Source organism: Astyanax mexicanus, chromosome 3 (genome assembly GCF_023375975.1).
Source record: "Astyanax mexicanus isolate ESR-SI-001 chromosome 3, AstMex3_surface, whole genome shotgun sequence".
NCBI classification, from domain to species: Eukaryota; Metazoa; Chordata; class Actinopteri; order Characiformes; family Acestrorhamphidae; genus Astyanax; species Astyanax mexicanus.
In genome coordinates, this window is record NC_064410.1 from 44,889,281 (window position 1) to 44,909,244 (window position 19,964).

The 19,964-nt window shown below is 38.1% G+C and overlaps 1 protein-coding gene across 4 annotated transcripts in view; it reads left to right on the forward strand.

Annotated features, from left to right (window-relative positions):
- Positions 1-19,964, forward strand: part of kiaa1522 (KIAA1522 ortholog) — an 84,004-nt gene that overhangs the window by 62,584 nt on the left and 1,456 nt on the right. For 3 of the 4 annotated variants that reach the window (XM_022683194.2, XM_007249277.4, XM_007249279.4), the window contains 5 exons: positions 14,051-14,206; positions 14,320-14,360; positions 14,466-14,613; positions 16,075-16,182; positions 16,326-19,898. In XM_022683194.2, the coding sequence (XP_022538915.2) occupies positions 14,051-14,206; positions 14,320-14,360; positions 14,466-14,613; positions 16,075-16,182; positions 16,326-19,898 (4,026 nt within the window). Of the gene's footprint in view, positions 1-5,831; positions 6,063-14,050; positions 14,207-14,319; positions 14,361-14,465; positions 14,614-16,074; positions 16,183-16,325; positions 19,899-19,964 lie in introns of those variants that run through there. The other variant, XM_007249280.4, reaches the window with a different exon arrangement.

The window sequence follows — 19,964 nt, forward strand, 5'->3', positions numbered from 1 at the left end:
AATAAACAAATAAACAAAGAAACAAGGAAATGAAACAAAACAAACACGAGATAATAATAATAAACAAAGAGGGAGGCTAACAAACAAATAAATAAAACGAGACAATAAACTAAACAGGGCTAGGAACATAAACAAACAAGTAGGCAAACGAAAGGAAACCAACTAATAACTAAAACTAGATAAACAAACAAAACAGAACAGAACAAGGAAATAAACAAGGAGAAATAAACTAGGTAAAACAAGAAATAAACAAGAAGATATATAAAGGACTAGAGCTATGAAAACGAAGAAACGCGGAGAGACAAAACAACAGGGGTTAGTGCAAAGACAGACGAGGACAAAGTGACACAGGAGGACTATATATACAAACAGGAAACATACACTAAACATGAACACCTGGGGAAAGGGCGGAGCTACAAATGGGACACACATGAATGGAAATTTACTGGGGAAGAAACACAGGGAGGGAGAACAGAGAAGAAACAAGGCAAGGACGTGACAGTATATCATAAGGAGTTTAGGCATTAAAACTAATTATTGAGTGATGTAAACAGTTAAATTTAATGTATAATGAAGGCTTGTATTTTTGTTAGATTGAATTTTTGCACCAGAAGTGGCATAAAGTTATCCAAAGCAAAACCAAAAGTGTGTAAGACTGGTGGAGAACATGCCAAGATGAATGAAAAATGTGATTAAAAAACAGGGTTATTCCACCAAATATTGATTTCTGAACTCTTAAATCTTTATGAATATTAAAGTTTGTTTTTTTGTTGTTGTCGTTATTTTAGCCATTTTTCATTTTCTGCAAATAAATGCTCTAAATGACAATATTTTTATTTGGAATTTGGGAGAAATGTTGTCTGTAGTTTATAGCATAAAACAACAATGTTAATTTTACTCAAATATAAACCTATAAATAGCAAAATCAGAGAAACTGATTCAGAAACTGAAGTGGTCTCTTAATTTTTTTCAGAGCTGTACATACATACTTAATCAGGACATCACACACAGGTTTACTGGCCTCTTAAACCAGAAAGGTCTGATCTGCTTAACAGGAAGTAATTATACGGATCAAAGAAGGCCATCCAAATGACTTTATGGTCTGAACTTCAGAGACATTCAGGAGGATAATTTCATGAACAAAAACACGGAGTGATCTTAGTTAAAAGATAAAATCATGCACTGCAGTACCACCTTGTGGACTTAATAAAAACGTCATATTACAGAGAAAATATTATCAGCAAACACTGTGGTCAGTCAAATGTCGCAACAATGTTTATTCAAGTCAAAATGAAGCTGGAGGAGACTACTACTAATTAACTTTCTTAAATTTAAATTCTCCGTACTGTCAAACACAAACATCTGCCTTCGGGTTTATTTTCACAGTGATGTAAGACTAAATTCATCAGAAACTCTGTGACAGGTTTAAATTAAACAAATGGATTGGCCATTTAATTTTTAAAACATGTCTGTCATAAAGTGATGTAGTGATACAGTTGTTTATATTTTAATAGTATTGGCTCTGAACCCCAATATATTGAATTTCAATTGAAACAATTATAGTTAGGCTACATTCTGTGTTGACCATTTTAGTTTAAGGGTAATTACAGTACCAGTCAAAAGTAAGGTTTGTACACACCTCTTCTCATTCAATGTGTTTTTTCTTTCATTTTATGATTTTTTACATTGTAACAATAGGAGAGGCTACTTTATTTATACATTCCCATCACTGTAATGAAAACCCACCCAATACAATAATCCAATTTTAGTAATATTTTTTTGATAAAATGTGTATAGCCTGTATGTAGGCTGTGTGGAACCTCTGAGGAATCCTTAGGCTGAGGTTTGCAAAAGAGCAGTGACATGCAAAGCAAAACTAAATGTCTCCCTGAGCGTCTCCATACTTGAGAATAAATGTGTAAATCCCCTTTTTTTTACTGGATAACCCTACTTCTTTTTGTAAATCCAATACCGTACCAATACAGCTTACAAGGAGGATGCACTGCTAAGCTTAGCAATACCAAATTAGCATGGAAGAGTACAGCAAAAAATAACCAATATTTGCAAACTTTTATAAAAATGCTCAAAAGATAAAGCATCCAACACTATTGCAAACTACTCAGAAAGTATAACTGAACAACATGATCTTAGAGTGGAGTCATCTGTGAAACATGGTGGTGTAGGCATTTAAAGTACAGCTGTTTATGCAGGTGTCTCAGAAACAAACTTACAAAGAAACTGGCAATGATCCAAAGTGAATAAGCACAGGGTGAAAACATTATATAGAAAACAAAACTGCAAAATAAGTTTTCTTGCCCTCAGCTTGCTGAGATCAGAAATTGCAGGTCAGCCGAGCATTAGCAATACGCCAAGCTAATTTAGCATAAAATGGCCACCATGTGTTATTTGTTTCCTGCTAACTTCATTTGTATGTCTGTACAAAAGGGCTGGTGTGTGGAGTTGGCGGTGTATAGAAACTTGGGGTCCCTTGGCTGGCCTCATAAGCATGCCCCTCACCCCTCGCCATGTGCCAGATGGTGTCTTTAGGATCTCCTGATAAATATTAATGGGACTTCCAGGAGGAAACAACGGGAGGTGTGCACTTCCACAGTCTGCTTCTTGGAATGTTTCGGTTTTACATTTCAGATTCCATTAGGAAATCATACTCATACATTAATATCATTTCATATGGCATATCTACACAAATCTCCACCCTTTCACACAGTGATGCATGCCTCGACACTGTGGTTACACACACACAGGTCCTCAAGCCCAGCAGTTTGTATAACAATTACGGGCTGAAAGATAGAAGTAGTGATTAGAGAAGTAGAGAAGTGATTAGAATGCAGAGATTAAAATAAGAAGCTAGACAGTAAAAGATACAGAGCCACCCCGAGGCCAAAAGGATTAACCCAGTGGACAAAGTAAGAGTTGGCACTACAACTGACCAAAATGGCTCCTTTTGTTTGTCCCTTTGAAATGGTGCCTCCTTCTCTAAGCCAGCTCCACTTGAGCTCCTGCTCCAGTGCCAGAAGCAGGGTCTGTGCAGTGAGGCGGGCAGTGGGAGGGAGGATAAAGAGTTTAAGAGTGTGTCACCTGTCAGGCTGGAGCGGGCAGGCCGCATCTGTACCCCCTACAGAGATGCATCTCTGGCACATTTACTCAAGCTGACGACTAAAAGAACAAGCAGGGCCTGGAAACTGGCACCAAAACCACTCCTAAAAGCTGCAGTACTATAAAGAGGAACAAAGCAGCTGGTCTAATTAATCAAGTGTGAGAAAGCCAGAGCTGGTGCTAAATTGTGCTTAAAGTCCTAAACACCGAAGCTAATGACTTGTTTCTCTGGAATGTAATTACTGGGGTGGTTCATAAAATACTAAACAGCGATCAAAAAAGGTACCGAAGGGCGGCAAGTGGTCCAGCGGTCTAAAGCGCTGTCACTATGTTTAGGAGCCATTTGCCATCAGCTGCCAGAGCCCTGTTTCCTTTTTTCCTTTTTTATAGAAATAGAATGAAAGTTGGCCCGCTGTTAAGCAAGTTTTTATAATGTGAGATTCAAAGTTTGAACGCTAGGTGTCAGAAACGGGCCAAAGAGTCTAAAAGCGGAGAGGGTGCGCATTTCTAGCGCAGGAAAACGGGCCAAAGAGTCTAAAAGCGGAGAGGGTGCGCATTTCTAGCGCAGAAAAACGGGCCAAAGAGTCTAAAAGCGGAGGGGGTGCGCATTTCTAGCGCAGGAAAACGGGCCAAAGAGTCTAAAAGCGGAGAGGGTGCGCATTTCTAGCGCAGAAAAACGGGCCAAAGAGTCTAAAAGCGGAGAGGGTGCGCATTTCTAGCGCAGGAAAACGGGCCAAAGAGTCTAAAAGCGGAGAGGGTGCGCATTTCTAGCGCAGGAAAACGGGGCAAAGAGTCTAAAAGCGGAGGGGGTGCGCATTTCTAGCGCAGGAAAACGGGCCAAAGAGTCTAAAAGTGGAGAGGGTGCGCATTTCTAGCGCAGGAAAACGGGCCAAAGAGTCTAAAAGTTGCCGTAATTAAGGAGTTTAATATTAAGAAACATCATGAAATTAAACATCAATTTGAAAAATCTTAGTTTACACAAAACTGTCAAAGATAAAGATAGTAAGTCAAGTAAAATGGTGTGTAAATGAAATAATCAGGAAAAAAATATTATTTAACGTGGTATATTCCATTATTTGTTTTATTACAGAGTCTATGGCCTTTGACTTCAAATATATTTCTCTATCTGGCCCCCAACAAAAAAAGATCATTAATTGTAACATTCAGAAAACAGTCTACTAACAGAAATTGTTAGCTGGGATACTGTTTTTTCAGTTATTTCCGTGCACACTGCCCTTCTAGGATTATCACTGTTATTTCAGGTTGGTGGCATTAAAGTAATTTAACACTTGCATTGATTGATGTGATCACAGCTGACTGAGCTAAAGCTAAAGCAAGAAATGAAGCAATGAAATACAGCCAGAGGACATGATTCAAGGTCAGTCCTTTAGTGAGTGGAGTGTTGGATGGATAAAAAAGCACACAGTGACTAAAAGGCAGCTGACCTCTGGAACTGTAAGTGTCTGGATGTGGGCCTGTAAGGCTTAAAACTATATATCACTATATCACTTTTATGTTAATGTCAAAGTAGTAATAAAATAATTTATTGTACTAACTTAACTATGAATATTATGATCAATAAATAAATAAGCCTTTATTTAGTTTAAAGGGGCACAAATCCCGCTGATTTTAACTAACTTAGTAGCTTGGGGAGGGGCACTGGGTGATGTATGGGTTTATTGAGCAGGGCAGGAGGGAGAGCTGATTGGGCTGAGCAGTGTGAATCTGATAGTGGTGACTAGGGGGCGGTATTATTGATTGACTAATTTACATATTTTGTGTGTCATGACTTCAAAGGAACACATTTCAGCTCTTAATAAAAAATATGGTTTAGAGTTTAGTACTTTTTAAGAGGTTACAGAGGACTAAGACATAGATTGACTAAAAATATATATTCAATAAAGTAAATGCAGTTTGAAAGAAAATAGTTAGGACATCCCCTTATTTATTACTACCTAAAATGTCTCACATTTGGGGGATTAGATTAGATTTGGGGATTAGAACATGGTTAGATGTGATTTTGGAAGGAGTCTGTTTTCTTTAAACCTCAGATATTTGGTTTAGTTCGATCTTGGTTGTTAAAGTAAGTGGTTTTAGTGGTTGTATATGTATATATGAGTTCTGGAAGACATGTAAAAAGATATTGGAACAGTTAAAAATCACCCAGAAAGTAAAAAAGCTGCAGAATTGACCAGGTCAGATTGTTCTAGCAAGTTCTATGCCCTCAGTTCATCCCTAACGAAGAACCCAAGAACTCTCCAAAACTCCTAAAATATCATCATGGGAAATAGTTCATGTAGCACCTGCCACAGCTGATGTAAAATTACAGCATATACCATCAGAAAGAGAGATAGGACTATGGAATATGTTCTGATTGATCTTTAAGTCCGGGTCTTGTCCAACTTGTGGTCTATACTCTTGGAGTAAACTTGCGTTCGCCAAAGTTCCTCTCTCAGTAGCTCTAATATGAAATTGGGATGTGTTCATGGGGGGATGATAAGATTACTGAAGCAGTAACTCATCCTACATTCAGTTGAAGTGATGAACTACAGCAACTCAAAGAGGGGAAACCCAGTCAAGCACTGAAAGGAGCAGGGGTCTGGAGACGGTTACATGTGACAAAAGGAGGGAGAGTAGAGGAGGAAGGAGGGAGGGTGAGGGTGGCAGAGTAAAGCAGCTGGGATTGACGCCGCACACAGTAGATCTCATTGTGTTCACTTGGCTTATCCTTTATCAGTCTGCCGCGACACAGCTACCTCACATTATCCTTTCTGCAGCTTACAGTGATGCCGGAACTGCAGCTCGTACTGTGTTAGGCGAACCTCCAACCTCTTTCAGACTCACTCAGGCTTGCGATGAGCTCCTGCTGGGATTTTATCTGAAGGCAGGCATGGTGGTTTTTCTGAGTAAAAATGTTCGGTCGTTGCTGTCGATCTTTAAGAAGAAGGGTGAGTAGAGGACTGGTGCTTGAAAGTTTCTAAGTGATTTTTGGCTTGAATTGAGTTAACTGCTTTAACCTATTCAAGTTTTTTTTTTAAAGAGCACATTTAGAGTCATTATATGTTATAGAAGCAGGTGAGGAACTTAGCTTAACCTGTTAGTTCCATCTCTACCAGGTTGCAGAGGTATGTTAGGCTAATAAACTCCACTGTGAAGTTGTTGCATCTTTGAGTAGTATGCATTTTCATTTTTGTTTCAAAGCAAAAGCATGATTTTGGGGGGGTGGGGGGGGGGGGAATTATAGTTTGAAAGGCTTTGATTTATGAAATTATGTAACTTTATACAACATGCATTTCCAGTTTATTTTTTTTACAAAGTCTCAAAATCTTAAATATTTGAGGTGTATATTTCAGAAACTGGGGTCTTTAAAAATAAAAAGAAAACAGGGATTGTTTTTAATATTATCTGAAGCTAACAAAAAATATCAAAAAAGACATAATTTTTGACACAAATTTTGACATAAGATAAAAGCCCAAAGTGCTTCTTATTTGGGTTCATTCCAAAGAATCTTGCCAGATTAGTGTGTTTCCAAGAATGTAAAAGGGAAAATAAACAAGAAGTTGTATAAAGTTAATCAAAATTGCATTTTTAGTTTTCATTTATGTACTAGGCATGTTTGTACAATTTATAACTTTTCTGGATTCTTCCTTCATATTTTTATATTATGCTAAACTTGGACCAACAGTGACTTTCCCAACAGTTTGCCTCCTCCTACTTTGTTGATTAAACAATTTTGTGAGAAAACCTAAAAGTTCACAATTCTATGAGCTTGTTAATCTGGTAGGCAGTGGAATCCAAATAGGAAACAATGAAGCAGGTGCTGAGCTCTGGGCTATTAGCTTATATAGCAGCAGCTCCCAGAAAAGCTGAAAGCCTTTTTTAACCTTCCCTGTCTAAAGTAATATTCAGGAATGAGCACACTGGCTTCAGAATACAGAATATGATGTTAATTTACTGTGAGACTGAGAGAGACAGAGAGAGAGCGAGAGAGAGAGAGAGAGAGAGAGAGAGGAACAGACCTCCTCCATATGTCTGTGACCAGGCTGCACCCTGCTGAGTATAAGACGACTTTGAAAGACTTAGCCGAGGCCGACTTTGCTTAAGTTTTGATCAGACGGGGACAAAGAAGTGAAGATTAAATAGTGCAATCTTTAATTAGAGCTGCACAATATATCATTTCAGTCTTATTATCACAACATATGCGTATAGTGCATTCATATCACATTAAGTGCGATGTTACGTGATTAAATATACTGTACGTGTTTGCTTGGTACAAAAAGAAACATTTGTACTGATTTTATTTTCCTGAAATACCTACCAGACACTGGTTATATTTACTCATTGTAATTTATTGTAGTCCCATATTCGATACACAGAGGAAATACACAGGAAAAAAATATATATATATATTGTCTGTGTGTGGAGGCATCATGGTCAATGCCAAGATGAATGGTTTGTTGTTAAGCATCACACATCCAGAAGCCACAGTCATCATAGTGTAGGGTCAATTTTCGCACAATGCCAAATCATCTTTGGGCTTTATTACAGGTAAACTGACAGCCCTATATTGCAAGTCCTGCAACCAGTGACCCTACCGTTTCTAAAGGCACACTCCAGTGCACTATTCCAACAGGATAATGCTCATCCACATACTGCTGCTGTTCCAAGAGTTTGCTTTGAAGACACACAGATACTATGATAGATGCTACAGCCAACCACATTACCAGACCTTCTCCCAGACCGACAATGTGTGGGGTGCTATTGGACAGACTATCAACTCTACACTTCTACCACAAATCTGCAGAAACTGTATAAGAATATTTTAGCTGCATGGGATAGATGATCGAAAAACACCCTTAGGAACCTCTACATGTCAATGCTGAGACATTACACATAGAATTACAAAAAAGTATGTGAACCTTTTGGGATTCCTTGGATTTCTGCATAAATTGGTCATTAAATGTGTTCTGATCTTCATCTAAGTCACAACAATAGACAAACACAGTCTGCTTAAACTAATACCACACAAAAAAACATATATGTTTGCATGGTTTTATTGAACACAACATTCACAGTGCAGGGTGGAAAAAGTATGTGAACCTTTGGATTTAAAAACTGGTTGACCCTCCTTTGGCATCAAAAACCTCAACCAAACGTTTACTGTAGTGGCAGATCAGAACTGCACAACGGTCAGGAGGAATTTTGGACCATTCCTCCTCTTCACAAAACGTATTAAAATCAGCAATATTCTTGGGATATCTGGTGTGAATCGCTCTCTACGCAGAAATATATGTTTGTGTAGCTCATTTTTTTGTTGCCCATATCGGTCTAAACTATTTATTATTTACTTACATGTTACTTTTAACCTGTGTGTTCCTCTCGAGGTGCAATTGGACACTCTCTTTTGGGTGCTATTTTATTTTTTTATGATGACATTACAGAATATTGCAGTGTCAAGTTTTTCCAATATTGTGCAGTTCTAAAATATCTTTAAATCAGTCACCCTCTACCTCTCTGACTTTACTAATCTGAGCTAAAACGTTTCAATAGAAACACATTTTTTTAGTTTTAGTGTTTTTTTTTTTCTTTTTTGATTTTTTGCTCAAACCATCCTTGTTGTCCTTCCATACTGCATCCTTATTTATTAAGTTATTATTCTTAATGCAGACACTGTTGTCAATTAGTTTGCAACAGCTTGATTTTGCATTGATTTATCTTGTTGATTACCCCAGGGTTCTGTTTTAGTGCCTGTGACATTGTTAAATGTACAGGGTTAATGATAATAGATCTAAATTCGAAACTGTGTTTTTTTATATGCAGAAGACATATAGTGCATAACAGTTGCAGAACTAATAATGAACTGATGTTCAGCTTACTTTAAGGGTTGAGTCAATTGCATTCAGTATTATATCATAAAATGTGTACCTGTCAGTGTACACAACATTAACTCTGCATCATAACTCTTTTTTACAATCCCAGTCCCCATAGCCAAGTCACCGACACCCCCACCGGGCGCCCGCTAATCCAGACGCTTACAAGACGATTCGTGGTAGGGGGTTTGAAGTGCTAATAAAGAGCTGATGGGCTTTCTTTAAAGGAAGGTCCTTCTCTAGGCAAAACTCTTTCATCAAGTTGGCATTCTAATGTCCTCCACAAGCTGCGTTTCTCCCTTCACCAGACTTTAAGGCTCTCAGGAGGACATTAGGAAGCTGATAGGGGGAGAATGCATGAAGTTTCTTACTGTTTCTCAGACAGTGTCCAAAGGCAACTAAAGGTCACCCTCAAGTGTCGTGTTTCTCCGCCATTGTCCCACTAACAGTCAGCCTCAGTGCTAATCAGACACAACACTCTTTGACTTTAACAGCTCAGGGGCCACTGGCTGTCTCATTACAGCGCAGGCAGAACGCAGTGACATGTAAACTGCAAATGATTTGCTCTAAATTTGGCACAACTTTCTAAAAGTGTCTTTCAAAGTTTCAAAGTTAGGCATAAAAAAAAACAAAAGAAACAAAAATATATAAATATCTTTCTCTAAATACCTGAATTTTAGAGTCCGAAGCAAGAAATATTAAAATCAAAGCTGGAGGTTTTGTCTGTCCAATCCAGATAAGACGGCTACCTGCCGTGTTATGTTTCTCTGCTCTCAGCCAATCCAGGATTTACCTCACCCCATGCTGAACAGTGTATCTGTCTGCCAGGCTGTTCCCTGAAAGAGATGAGCATGTGCTGCATCACAGCAACTGCTGGGTTGGCTGGACCACCCATATACAATATAGGAGATTCACCTCAGATTTCCAGGTTACTTTCATAAACATAAAAAAATAGACAATGAGTGTCTGATCTGATGACAGCATCAGATTTATACACTGAATTTGATACCCTATATTTCCAAACATTTTTTGAAAACCGCTTCTAATGAAAGTATGCAGATACTTTAATAATGCTGCCAAGATAAGACGATATAATCGACAATGTTGATGATTTTAAATTTGTTGACTACAAATTTCATTGTCGAATTTTGTTCATTAATTACACAAAGTGCTGGGGATAGAAATGCAATGGGAGAAAAGTAATGGGCTCACACACACAGGTTACACTCAACTTGGTCTGTGTCTCCGAAAGTGCCCAAACACAACAGATTACATATTTACTTTCTAAATATCAAAACTTTCCATGTTTAAACAACATACAGACATTTAAATGGCATTTAAATCTCATGTTCTGCTGTTTCTATTGTTTTTATAGATGGAAAACATAGCAGGAAAAATCGCTGACTAATCGAATATTATAAATAATCACCAGATTAGTCGACTTTAACTTGTAACCAAAGACTCCAAAGCCTACAGACTTGCTGGTATAATTCAGGACTCTGAATTATATCCTGGCACAGATGCAACAAAACAGCACCAAATCATGATACTTCCACCACCATGTTTTACAGATAGTATTTGCAGAAGGATTTGTATGCTGGAATGTAGTGTTTTCTTTTATCAAAACATAACACTTCATATTTAAAGCAAAAATCGCATTTTTTGGAGAGCAGTTGCTTTCTCCTTAGAAAACTGTCATTCACACCATTGTTGTTCAGTCTTTTCCTGATGGTGAACTCATGAACAATGACTAATATGAGAAATTACTTCAGTTGCTTAGAAGTTACTACGTGTTCCTTTATGACCTTGCAGACTATTATTATATACCTTGCTCTTGGAGTGATCCTTGTTGATCAGACACTCTTCCATTGTTTCATTTGTAAATTTGTGTAGTTCAAACTCTTCAGAGTCCGTTTTTAACCTTTTTCCAATCTGAAGCGCATCAACAACTCTTCTTATGAGCTCTTTAGGAATCTCACTTTCTTACTATTTCCACAATCTTGTGATGTAAAGATTAGATTTTGATACCTCTCTCTTCTTGATTCTCAGACTTGATCGTCATCCCATTTATTGAAAACTCCCGCCTCTAATTTCACCTTTAAATGAATCAACCTTTATTGTCACTCGGGAAAACATTGAGGGTGACTCTCATTTACAATGTTGCCAAGCATTTAGAGCATCAAAGGGATTGAGAACATTTAATAAGAAATTAGAAATAAAAAGAAATAAAATAGTAAAAAATAATAAATAAAAGAAATACCAATTTTAAAACAACATTTAATATATATGAATAAAATCTATATGTAAAATAGTAAATGTTACATAAATAAAAAAGTTGACATAAAATGTAAAGAGTTTATAAAATAAGTAAAAAGGTAAAAATAAAAGTCAAATAAAATGCTCAGAATTATAAGAAATTAGTAATATTGAACTAAGAACTTAATAATCAAAATATATCACAATGAATCAAAATGTAAAACATTAGAATAAAAAAATAAAAAGAAATAATAAATCAATAATAATAAAAAAAAAATAGGAACAAAATAAACTACTTAAAAAATTTCTGCTGATCTTAAAGGTTCACTTATTTTGCCACTTGTAGATATGTAATATTGAATTATAAATAAATAAATGACCAGATCTAGGATATTTGTTTGATGTGCTTGTCCTCAAATATTTTGTATAGTTTTTAGGTAGAATTTATGCAGAAATATAGAAAACTCTAAAGGATTTGCAAACTGTCAAGCACCACTGTACATTATTATTGTTATTATTAAGTCAAAATGTTTCTTTTAACTTTCCAACATGTGTGTAAAAGTTTACAATTACAGCATTAGGCTATCCTCAGGTTGTTGCTATCCTGTATGTTAAATGGAGAGAAGGCGAGGTAAAGGGTAATCTGGTATTGGATGGCATTAAAGGTCAGGGCAGCTCGTGAGATTATTGGGTGTGAGTGTCAGGGCCTCTAACATATTGCTGCTGAGATCTTATCTACAATCTGTCAAGTGTCTGACTGACTGCCAACATTAGCAGCTGCCAATATGGGAAATCAAGGGAAGAGTGGCATTTTTACAAAGACAGAACAGAGCTGTTAACAACAGTAAACGTTCTTTGTCAACTACTCTGTTCTGTAGTTTATGTTTAAAGAGTTTTTTTTTTTTATTTAGAACAGTTTGAGCAGTGGTGTGGATAATGTATTTTTTGCTAAAGCCAAAGTCAGATTTCAATTGCTCTCTCCATTGCATGTGCTCACCATATAAATATATATTTTTAATTTGATTTGAAAGTCAAACAGGAGATTCCCTTACAGATTTCTAAATTAGATTAGTGTTGCTTGTTGGGTTTGAGGTCAGTTTTCTCTCTCACGTGCGCTAATACTGTAATGATCTTATACCTGTTAGGCTGCTAGGAAAGCAAACACGCCGTGACTCGGTACGTACAGTAATTTAATAGGGTGGATGAGTAATAGGAGTTGTGTGATTTGTTGAATGGGCAAGTCATACATCTGGATCAATATCAAAATGACATGCTATATGTGTGTTTAAATGTCATACCATTATAACACATTATTACAAACATAGAGGAATATTTTTGTTGTACTTTGGTGTGATGTTCGTTAATAATATATGCATTTTAATTATACATTTAGTTTCATTAAAAATATCAGAGCCATTCCACCAAATGGGTGCCATTTGCTTCTTGTAGCTCTTCCAAATTTATTTATATATATATATATATATATATATATATATATATATATATATATATATATATATACAGCTTTACTTAATTTTACTTAATTTTAACTTTACAAGGTTTTTAATCTGAAGATGGTTACAAAACTGATCTGACTTTTAAAAAGCATGTTTAAAAGCAAGCCCACTAATTCCTTTGATTTTCTCTTAAGAAATTCTTTATTTTAAAATGGTTGACTGCATGTTCAAATAATTGATATTAATGACAAAAAATCACTACAATACATTAAAATAAGATCAAATATACAGAAAAACAAATGATGGAACTTAATTTTGGTTTTCCCATGATCTTCAGAAGAACCTGCTGATGTAATTCCTGTTGTAGATGTGACTTGTAGAATGTTTGATGTTTCAGATGGGATAATGTGTTACCGTAACAGGAATGAGTAAAATCCAGGGGCACAATTAAAATGTATATTTTAACTTAAAAATTATGGATTTAGTATGAAAAATATATTTTTAAAGCATAGATGGGATTTTGAGTGACACAACAATGAAAAAAATGTATAATTATATTTCATGGTAAAGTTTCTAGTTGAATGAGAGAATGGGGACAGGTAACAAATGCAATTTTTTCAGTGTTCTAAATAGTTTTTATTAATGTTTTTAATTACATATCTTACTTTTGCAATTAGGTCAATATAGAAGACACTATGCTTAATTATAACATGTATTTTAAAGACAGAAATGGCACTCATTTGGTGGAATGGCCCATCAAGCTATTTAAACCTGTTTAAGAATTCCCTGGCTGCGTCCAGAAACTTTTGCTACCCCTCCTTTCCTACCCCATCCTCTCCTACCCCGGAAGAATTGAGGAGAGGAGAGGAGAGGAGGAGGAGGAATGGAGGGAAGGAGCTGTAATTGGGGAAATGGGACAGCTAATCCCTTTTAGATAAGATGTTGACTACCGATGAACTGAGCCAAGCACAACGCTCACTTTCAGCACATGCCGGATACTGCCCAGCCAATCACAGCTTCTAGATAGAGCTCCGTATACAAAAATAAAAACGAGAAATCAATAAACACAATGCCAAAAACAAATTCTAGAGATCATAACTTTGACAAGCATATCAAGCTTCAAAGTACAACCTGATTAGCCATTGCTAAAGGTTGCATATGTAAATATTAAATTATTTAACAGGGAAATATGATTTCATTGAATGTAATAAAAAACAAATATAGTTTTACTGAACATACAGCTTATCTAAACTAAAAATTCTGATTATCATTCATTGCCATTGTGCCTGTGTTTTGTTTGATTAATGTAAATGATTTAACTGCATTTTAAAAAATCACTTTCTCTTTCTGTAGTTGGCCAGAAGCAAGATGAGCAGAGGAAGCTGACGGTGCATTACACAGCCTCTCAACACTACCAGGAGAATGTGTTCATCGAGGGCAGCAGACCAAAGTACCTGGAAGATCTGCACACTGAAGCCCAGGAAGGACTGAAGATACTACAGCAGGAGGGTGAGCATCATCCAGATATGATATATGTTGTTTCTGACATTCTACACATCTGTATGGCGTTTTATGCTAAATATTTTCTATATTTTAATATTTTCCATATTTCATAAACACAGAGCACAACAATGGAGTGGACTTCAAGGATGTCCAGACTGTCGTAAGTTCCCTTCCTCTTCCTCAGAAACAAAAATAATATAATTCATGTGGTATTTGACTAAAATAGTTAATTTATTGTGTCTTTTCTGCGTTGCTCTCGGTGCAGTCCTCAGATACTACACAAGAAAAAGATGTCAGTTTGCAGGAAAGAGATGGAAGTTTGGATTTGGACCCCACAGCAGACCACTCGTCAAACATCACCTTAGTGTCCAGTAGACCTCCAGCGTCCTCACGTCCTGTGCTAACACGCCAAGGTACAGCATACTAATTAATGCACAGTGGGGCTGCGAGTCGAAATACACTGGCATGCCAAAAGTCATGGGATTTTAACTATGTATGTATCATGTATTAATCAGTATGTGAATTAATCATGATGTGTTACCACAGGTGATAGCTTGGGAACACTCACACCTTTATATTGCAGCTAATTTGTGAGGTGTTATCTTGTGAGTGGGGTTAAACACTAGCCTGTGTACTCATTACCAAGCAACGTGAATTCTTGGTGTTGGAGCGAGGCTAAATAGTGTGTACAAGGAATACATTGTGGAAGGCATTACCACACGCAGTAGACGCCACAGAGGGTAGTGATGATTGTCACAGGCAATGTCTGGGTAGATCCATATCTACATTACACACACATTCAGTGCAGGAGGCCCCAAGATTTTTTGTAGATTTTTTAAGTAAAAGACACACCACCATATATAGCTCTAAAAAAAAAATAAGAGAACACTTAATGATGTTTTTCCTTGATTTTACCAAATTGAAAACACCTGGAATATAATCAAGAGGAAGATGGATGATCATAAGCCATCAAACCAAACTGAACTGCTTGAATTTTTGCACCAGGACTGAGTTAAAGTTATCCAAAAGCAGTGTGTAAGACTAATGGAGGAGAACACACCAAGATGCAAGAAAACTGTAATTAAAAACCAGGGTTATTCCACCAAACATAAATAAACTTTATGAATATGAACTTTTTTTGTATTATTTGAGGTCTGAAAGCTCAGCATCTTATTTGTTATTTCAGCCATTTCTCCTTTTCTGCAAGTAAATGATCTAAATGACAATACTTTTATTTGGAATTTGGTAGGCGTGTATAAAAATAACAAATATAATAAAAAATAAATAACAAAAATAAAGCAACAGTGTTAATTTTACTCAAACATAACTATAAATATTATTGAAAAATCAATACTATGTTTTTGATCATTGATACAGTACTGCAACACATAATATTGTATCAGTATGTTTCTACATCCCTAATGCAAAGGTATAGCAAATAAGGATGGGAGGAATAAAATGCTATACAACTTGGTTTAAAGCAAAATGTGATCTAAATACAGACAATATCTGGTTTGTTTAGCTTTTCTCTGTTTATTTCTCTATATTTGGAATCTTTCATTTTAGCCATAAGGTTTGCATGTTTTTTTGTGTATCTTCTGCAAGAAGCCTTTTTTTTACATGTCAGAGATTCACACCCGATCCAGCAAATAAAGAACTTTATAGTTGAGATGATGGATCAAGTGTAAATAGTTAGACGTACCCAGCATAGTTTGCTGGTATTCATCTTAAGAAAGTGATCTTAATATAAAAATAGTAATGATAGCAAAAGCAAGCTCATGATTTAATACTCAAGAATCACATCACAGCTTTTATTACGAATTACACGGGACTTGGTACACTCCTCAAACTTCTTTTATTCTTCATTTTCCCAGGTTCAACATTTAAACCCTTGAACACTGTGAAGAGGCCGGACAAGACCCGAAAAAGAACAAGAAGAACCACCATTATGGGCATACCACAGCATGTTCAGAGAGAGCTGTGTAGGTCATTTACATGCTAATATTTGATGCAACTTGTAATAAAATAGATTAAGATATAGTGTAAATAAATCTTCAAATATTAACTAGCATGATTTCTAATCAACATGATATTTATCGCACACAAAAAACACTTTTTAATACAGGTATGGGGAGAGGAGGTCTACTGCAGCAGCTTCCAAATGGTGAAGATTCAGCTGGAACTGTCATAATCCCGACAATTGACGGTGGAGCACCAATAACGAATCATGAGGGAGCTTATGTACATTTGCAAGACATTGAAGCCCTTCAAGCCTCCAGAGATGAGCAACTTCTCAGGCACCACCTACAGGTCATGTACGGAAATGACTTGCCCCGTATGTCACCTATGCAAAGGCCCAAGTCCCTTGCTGTACCCGGGATGACCACAATGTCCTCCTTGTTGCAGGAACAAGGTCCCGTGATGTCTATTTCTCCACAGGCTACATATTTATCCACCATCATCCCTAATGCAGTGCTGCCTGCTGCGATAGATGTCATAGAAATTGACAGAAGCCACACCAGGCGAAGTGTGCGTACTGTGAGCAAGAGCAGCCTAGCATCTGCAAGTCCTGGTTCTTCACGTTCAGGAGGTGGTAACCATGATGGACCATCTTCATACAGCTCTAAACGGAGCAATTCACAATCATCTGAGACTCTCGTCTCCAACTCCTCAAGAGGAAATAGAATTCCATCACATGCAGCAGAGAGAAAGAAGGAAGATTTAAATCACGATGAACAGATAAGTGTTAAAAGCTCATCCAGCTGCTTAAGTTCCAGCACAAAAGCCGCCAGCCATAAACTGGAGCAAGGGGAACAATCTGAACCTGGAGAAAGTGTCCAAAACAGTCAGTTTTCGCGTAGTCTTTCTATAATGAAAGCTAAACTACCACCAGCACCGCCAAGAAGGACATACTCTTTGCACCAGGAAAAGATGAAGCAAAGATCAAATAAAGTGGATGACAAGAAAGATTTGAATGGTTTGCAATCCAGTGATGTGCAAATGAGCGGAGATGTCACTTCGACCAACCATGAAACCATCTCTACGAATTCTCCAGTAACAACATTTTTGGATAACTCTCACTTATCCCTCACCTTCAGTCCACACAGTCCTGATCAAGATTCCACTGATGCACAAACTGGATCAGGTAGCTCATCCCCACAGAATAAATTTGAAAGGACAGTGTCACCTTCCAGTGGATACTCAAGTCAAAGTGGCACACCAACTCATTCCTCGAAAGATTTCAATCCCACCTCTCCTGGAAAGCACAAGAAAAAGCCCCCCAAACCAGAAAGGATAGGTCCACGAACATCTCCTGTGGTGTCAGTCTCCTCATCAACAAACTCCCTTTCATCAGCTGCAACAGATCCGGCTCCATTGTCTTCCCAAACCCAAACCACTCAATTACAACCACCAAAGGTTTCCCCAACTGCCTTGGCAGAGTCGAACAAGGCAACTGGATCGACATCCCTCAGGGACTTGTTTAACATTCCACCTCCACCTAGAGTCAAGGCTCCTTGTCCTCCACCCCCTGAAACCTGGGCACACAATAAACGTACAGTTGAACTTTTGTGTGGCCCAAGTCCATGTCCCAACAGGATATTCGGGCTCCAAAAACAACACAAAGACTCCTCTTTAGAAAAGAGAAATCAGGACGCAACAAACTGCACTGACCAAACGTCTTTAGACAGAGAGAGATCAGTAGATATTAAAACAACTGAGGAACCAGAAGATTCAAAAGTTAAAGTTGTCACCACTGAAGTGAAGAACGATGCATCTATAGTGGCTCTGGATGGGAATTTAGCCTTAGGGCTTTTGGAAAGTCCAAGCAAACATGTAAAAGGAGAAGAAAGTTGTCTTGAGAAGGAAACTGTAAGTTGTGTAGCTAAGGGAAAAGAGCAGAACATTTCAGAAAACCTAAAGGTTGATCAGGAAAGTGGAGTAAATTCAGAAAAAATACTGGCACCAGCACAGCAACTGGAAAGTGAGAAGTATGAGCAGAACACTAGCAGTTTGCTAGACAATGATGCTTTGACTCCAAAGACAGAGGAAAATGGCACAGAGGACCAGTATTCCAAAGTGAAACCCTGTACGGACAAGGGGATTCCAACTCGTAGACACAAAGAGAATGCTAGTATAGATGCCCCTAGAGTCAATGGGCACTCTCCACCTCCCTCTCCACCTCCTACTTATCATCCTCCACCACCTCCTTCAAAAAGGTCCCCAGCCTCATCAGTGTCCACACCTTTGCCCCAAGAAGAACTTCCTAATGCAGAACTGGGTATGGAAAAAGAATACCCAGTTCTGGAGTGTGCTTGGCCTCCACCACCTCCACCAATGGATGTGTCAGCTGACTTGGTATTTGAGGGACAGGATGAGGTAGACTTTCCACCTCCTCCTCCACCACCTCCCATGCAGGAATTACTTTCAGACATGCCAAAAAACAATATGGAGTCAACTGAACAGAGAGGCATTCCAGCTACAGAGGAATCTTCTGCAGTGCCAGACATTGGCAGTCAGTCAGAGCAAGATCAGAGCTCAACAGTGGTAGAGAAAACTTTCAATGAACAACCAAGGGTTGAGGTGTCAGAAACCAAATCAAATGATCAGTCACCTGTCAAACCACTGTTCTCTGAGAATGCCCAACAAGTCTGTCTTGATCCTCCTGAAATTTCCTCTCAGTCGCAGCCTCTCAAGCATAAGGATCTCTCTTCTCAACCTCTTGAGGATCAACCAAATGCAGTACCCTCATCAGTTAATCATCTATCACAGCAGGCATCTTCTGAAGCTCCCGCACTCGCTACTGAAGTGCCTACTGCCCCTCCTCTTCCAATGGAAGAACAGTCTACTCTTAGCTTCAGAAGACAACCAAGTCCAACAAGCAAAGACATCCGGAGCAAAGAACTTCTATCCAGGCATAAAAGTGCCCCCATTCCAAAAGAAGATGCAAACATCCCCCTTGTAACACCTTCCTTACTCCAGATGGTGCGCCTCCGCTCAGTAAATGTTGAAGACCAAGTTAACACACCCTTGCAGGAAGGTAAACCTGAAACAGAGGATACTCCAGGTCAGGATCAGGGAATGTTAAGTCAGGTAACACCACAAAAACCTATTCGGAAGTCCTGCATAAAATCCACGCAGCCATCAGTGAAGTCATCCCCAGCTGCGGCTCAAGGTCCTTCCATGCGCCTTCAAGAGGCTATACGCATGAAGACGGCTGCAATGTCCTCCAGCGGAGTCCCAGCAAGGCTCAGTCTGCGCTTGCCAACGCCAACCACAAACAGCAGCAATGATACTGCGCTTGTGCCATCCCCCAAATCACCTGATAGTAGTGACCTGCTAAAATCCCCTGCTTCCACAGCCAGTTTCATCTTCTCCAAGAGTACGAAGAAAGTAGTCATTGAGACGCCTACATCTCCAGAAGTCCAAGCCTCCCTTAAGCAAAACCTTGCAGCTGAGCTCATGCAGATTTCTGATCAAGCCAAGTCACTAGAAACAAAAAAGCAAGTCAAGGTGCCACCACCTGTTGCTAAGAAACCTGCACATGCAACCAATCCGGTTGAAAAGCTTGGGACTGGATCGGCACTTACGAGTGAAAACTCTTCAAGTAAGCAAAACGTGGGATTAGAGAACGGACAGATTCAGACAGTGCAACCTGCTGGCCAGCGAGCACAATCACCAGGGACAAAGATGCCAGCAAGTAAGATATTAAATCATTTTTGCCTAATTCTCTAATTATTAAAGTTCACATAGTTTTCTTTGATTG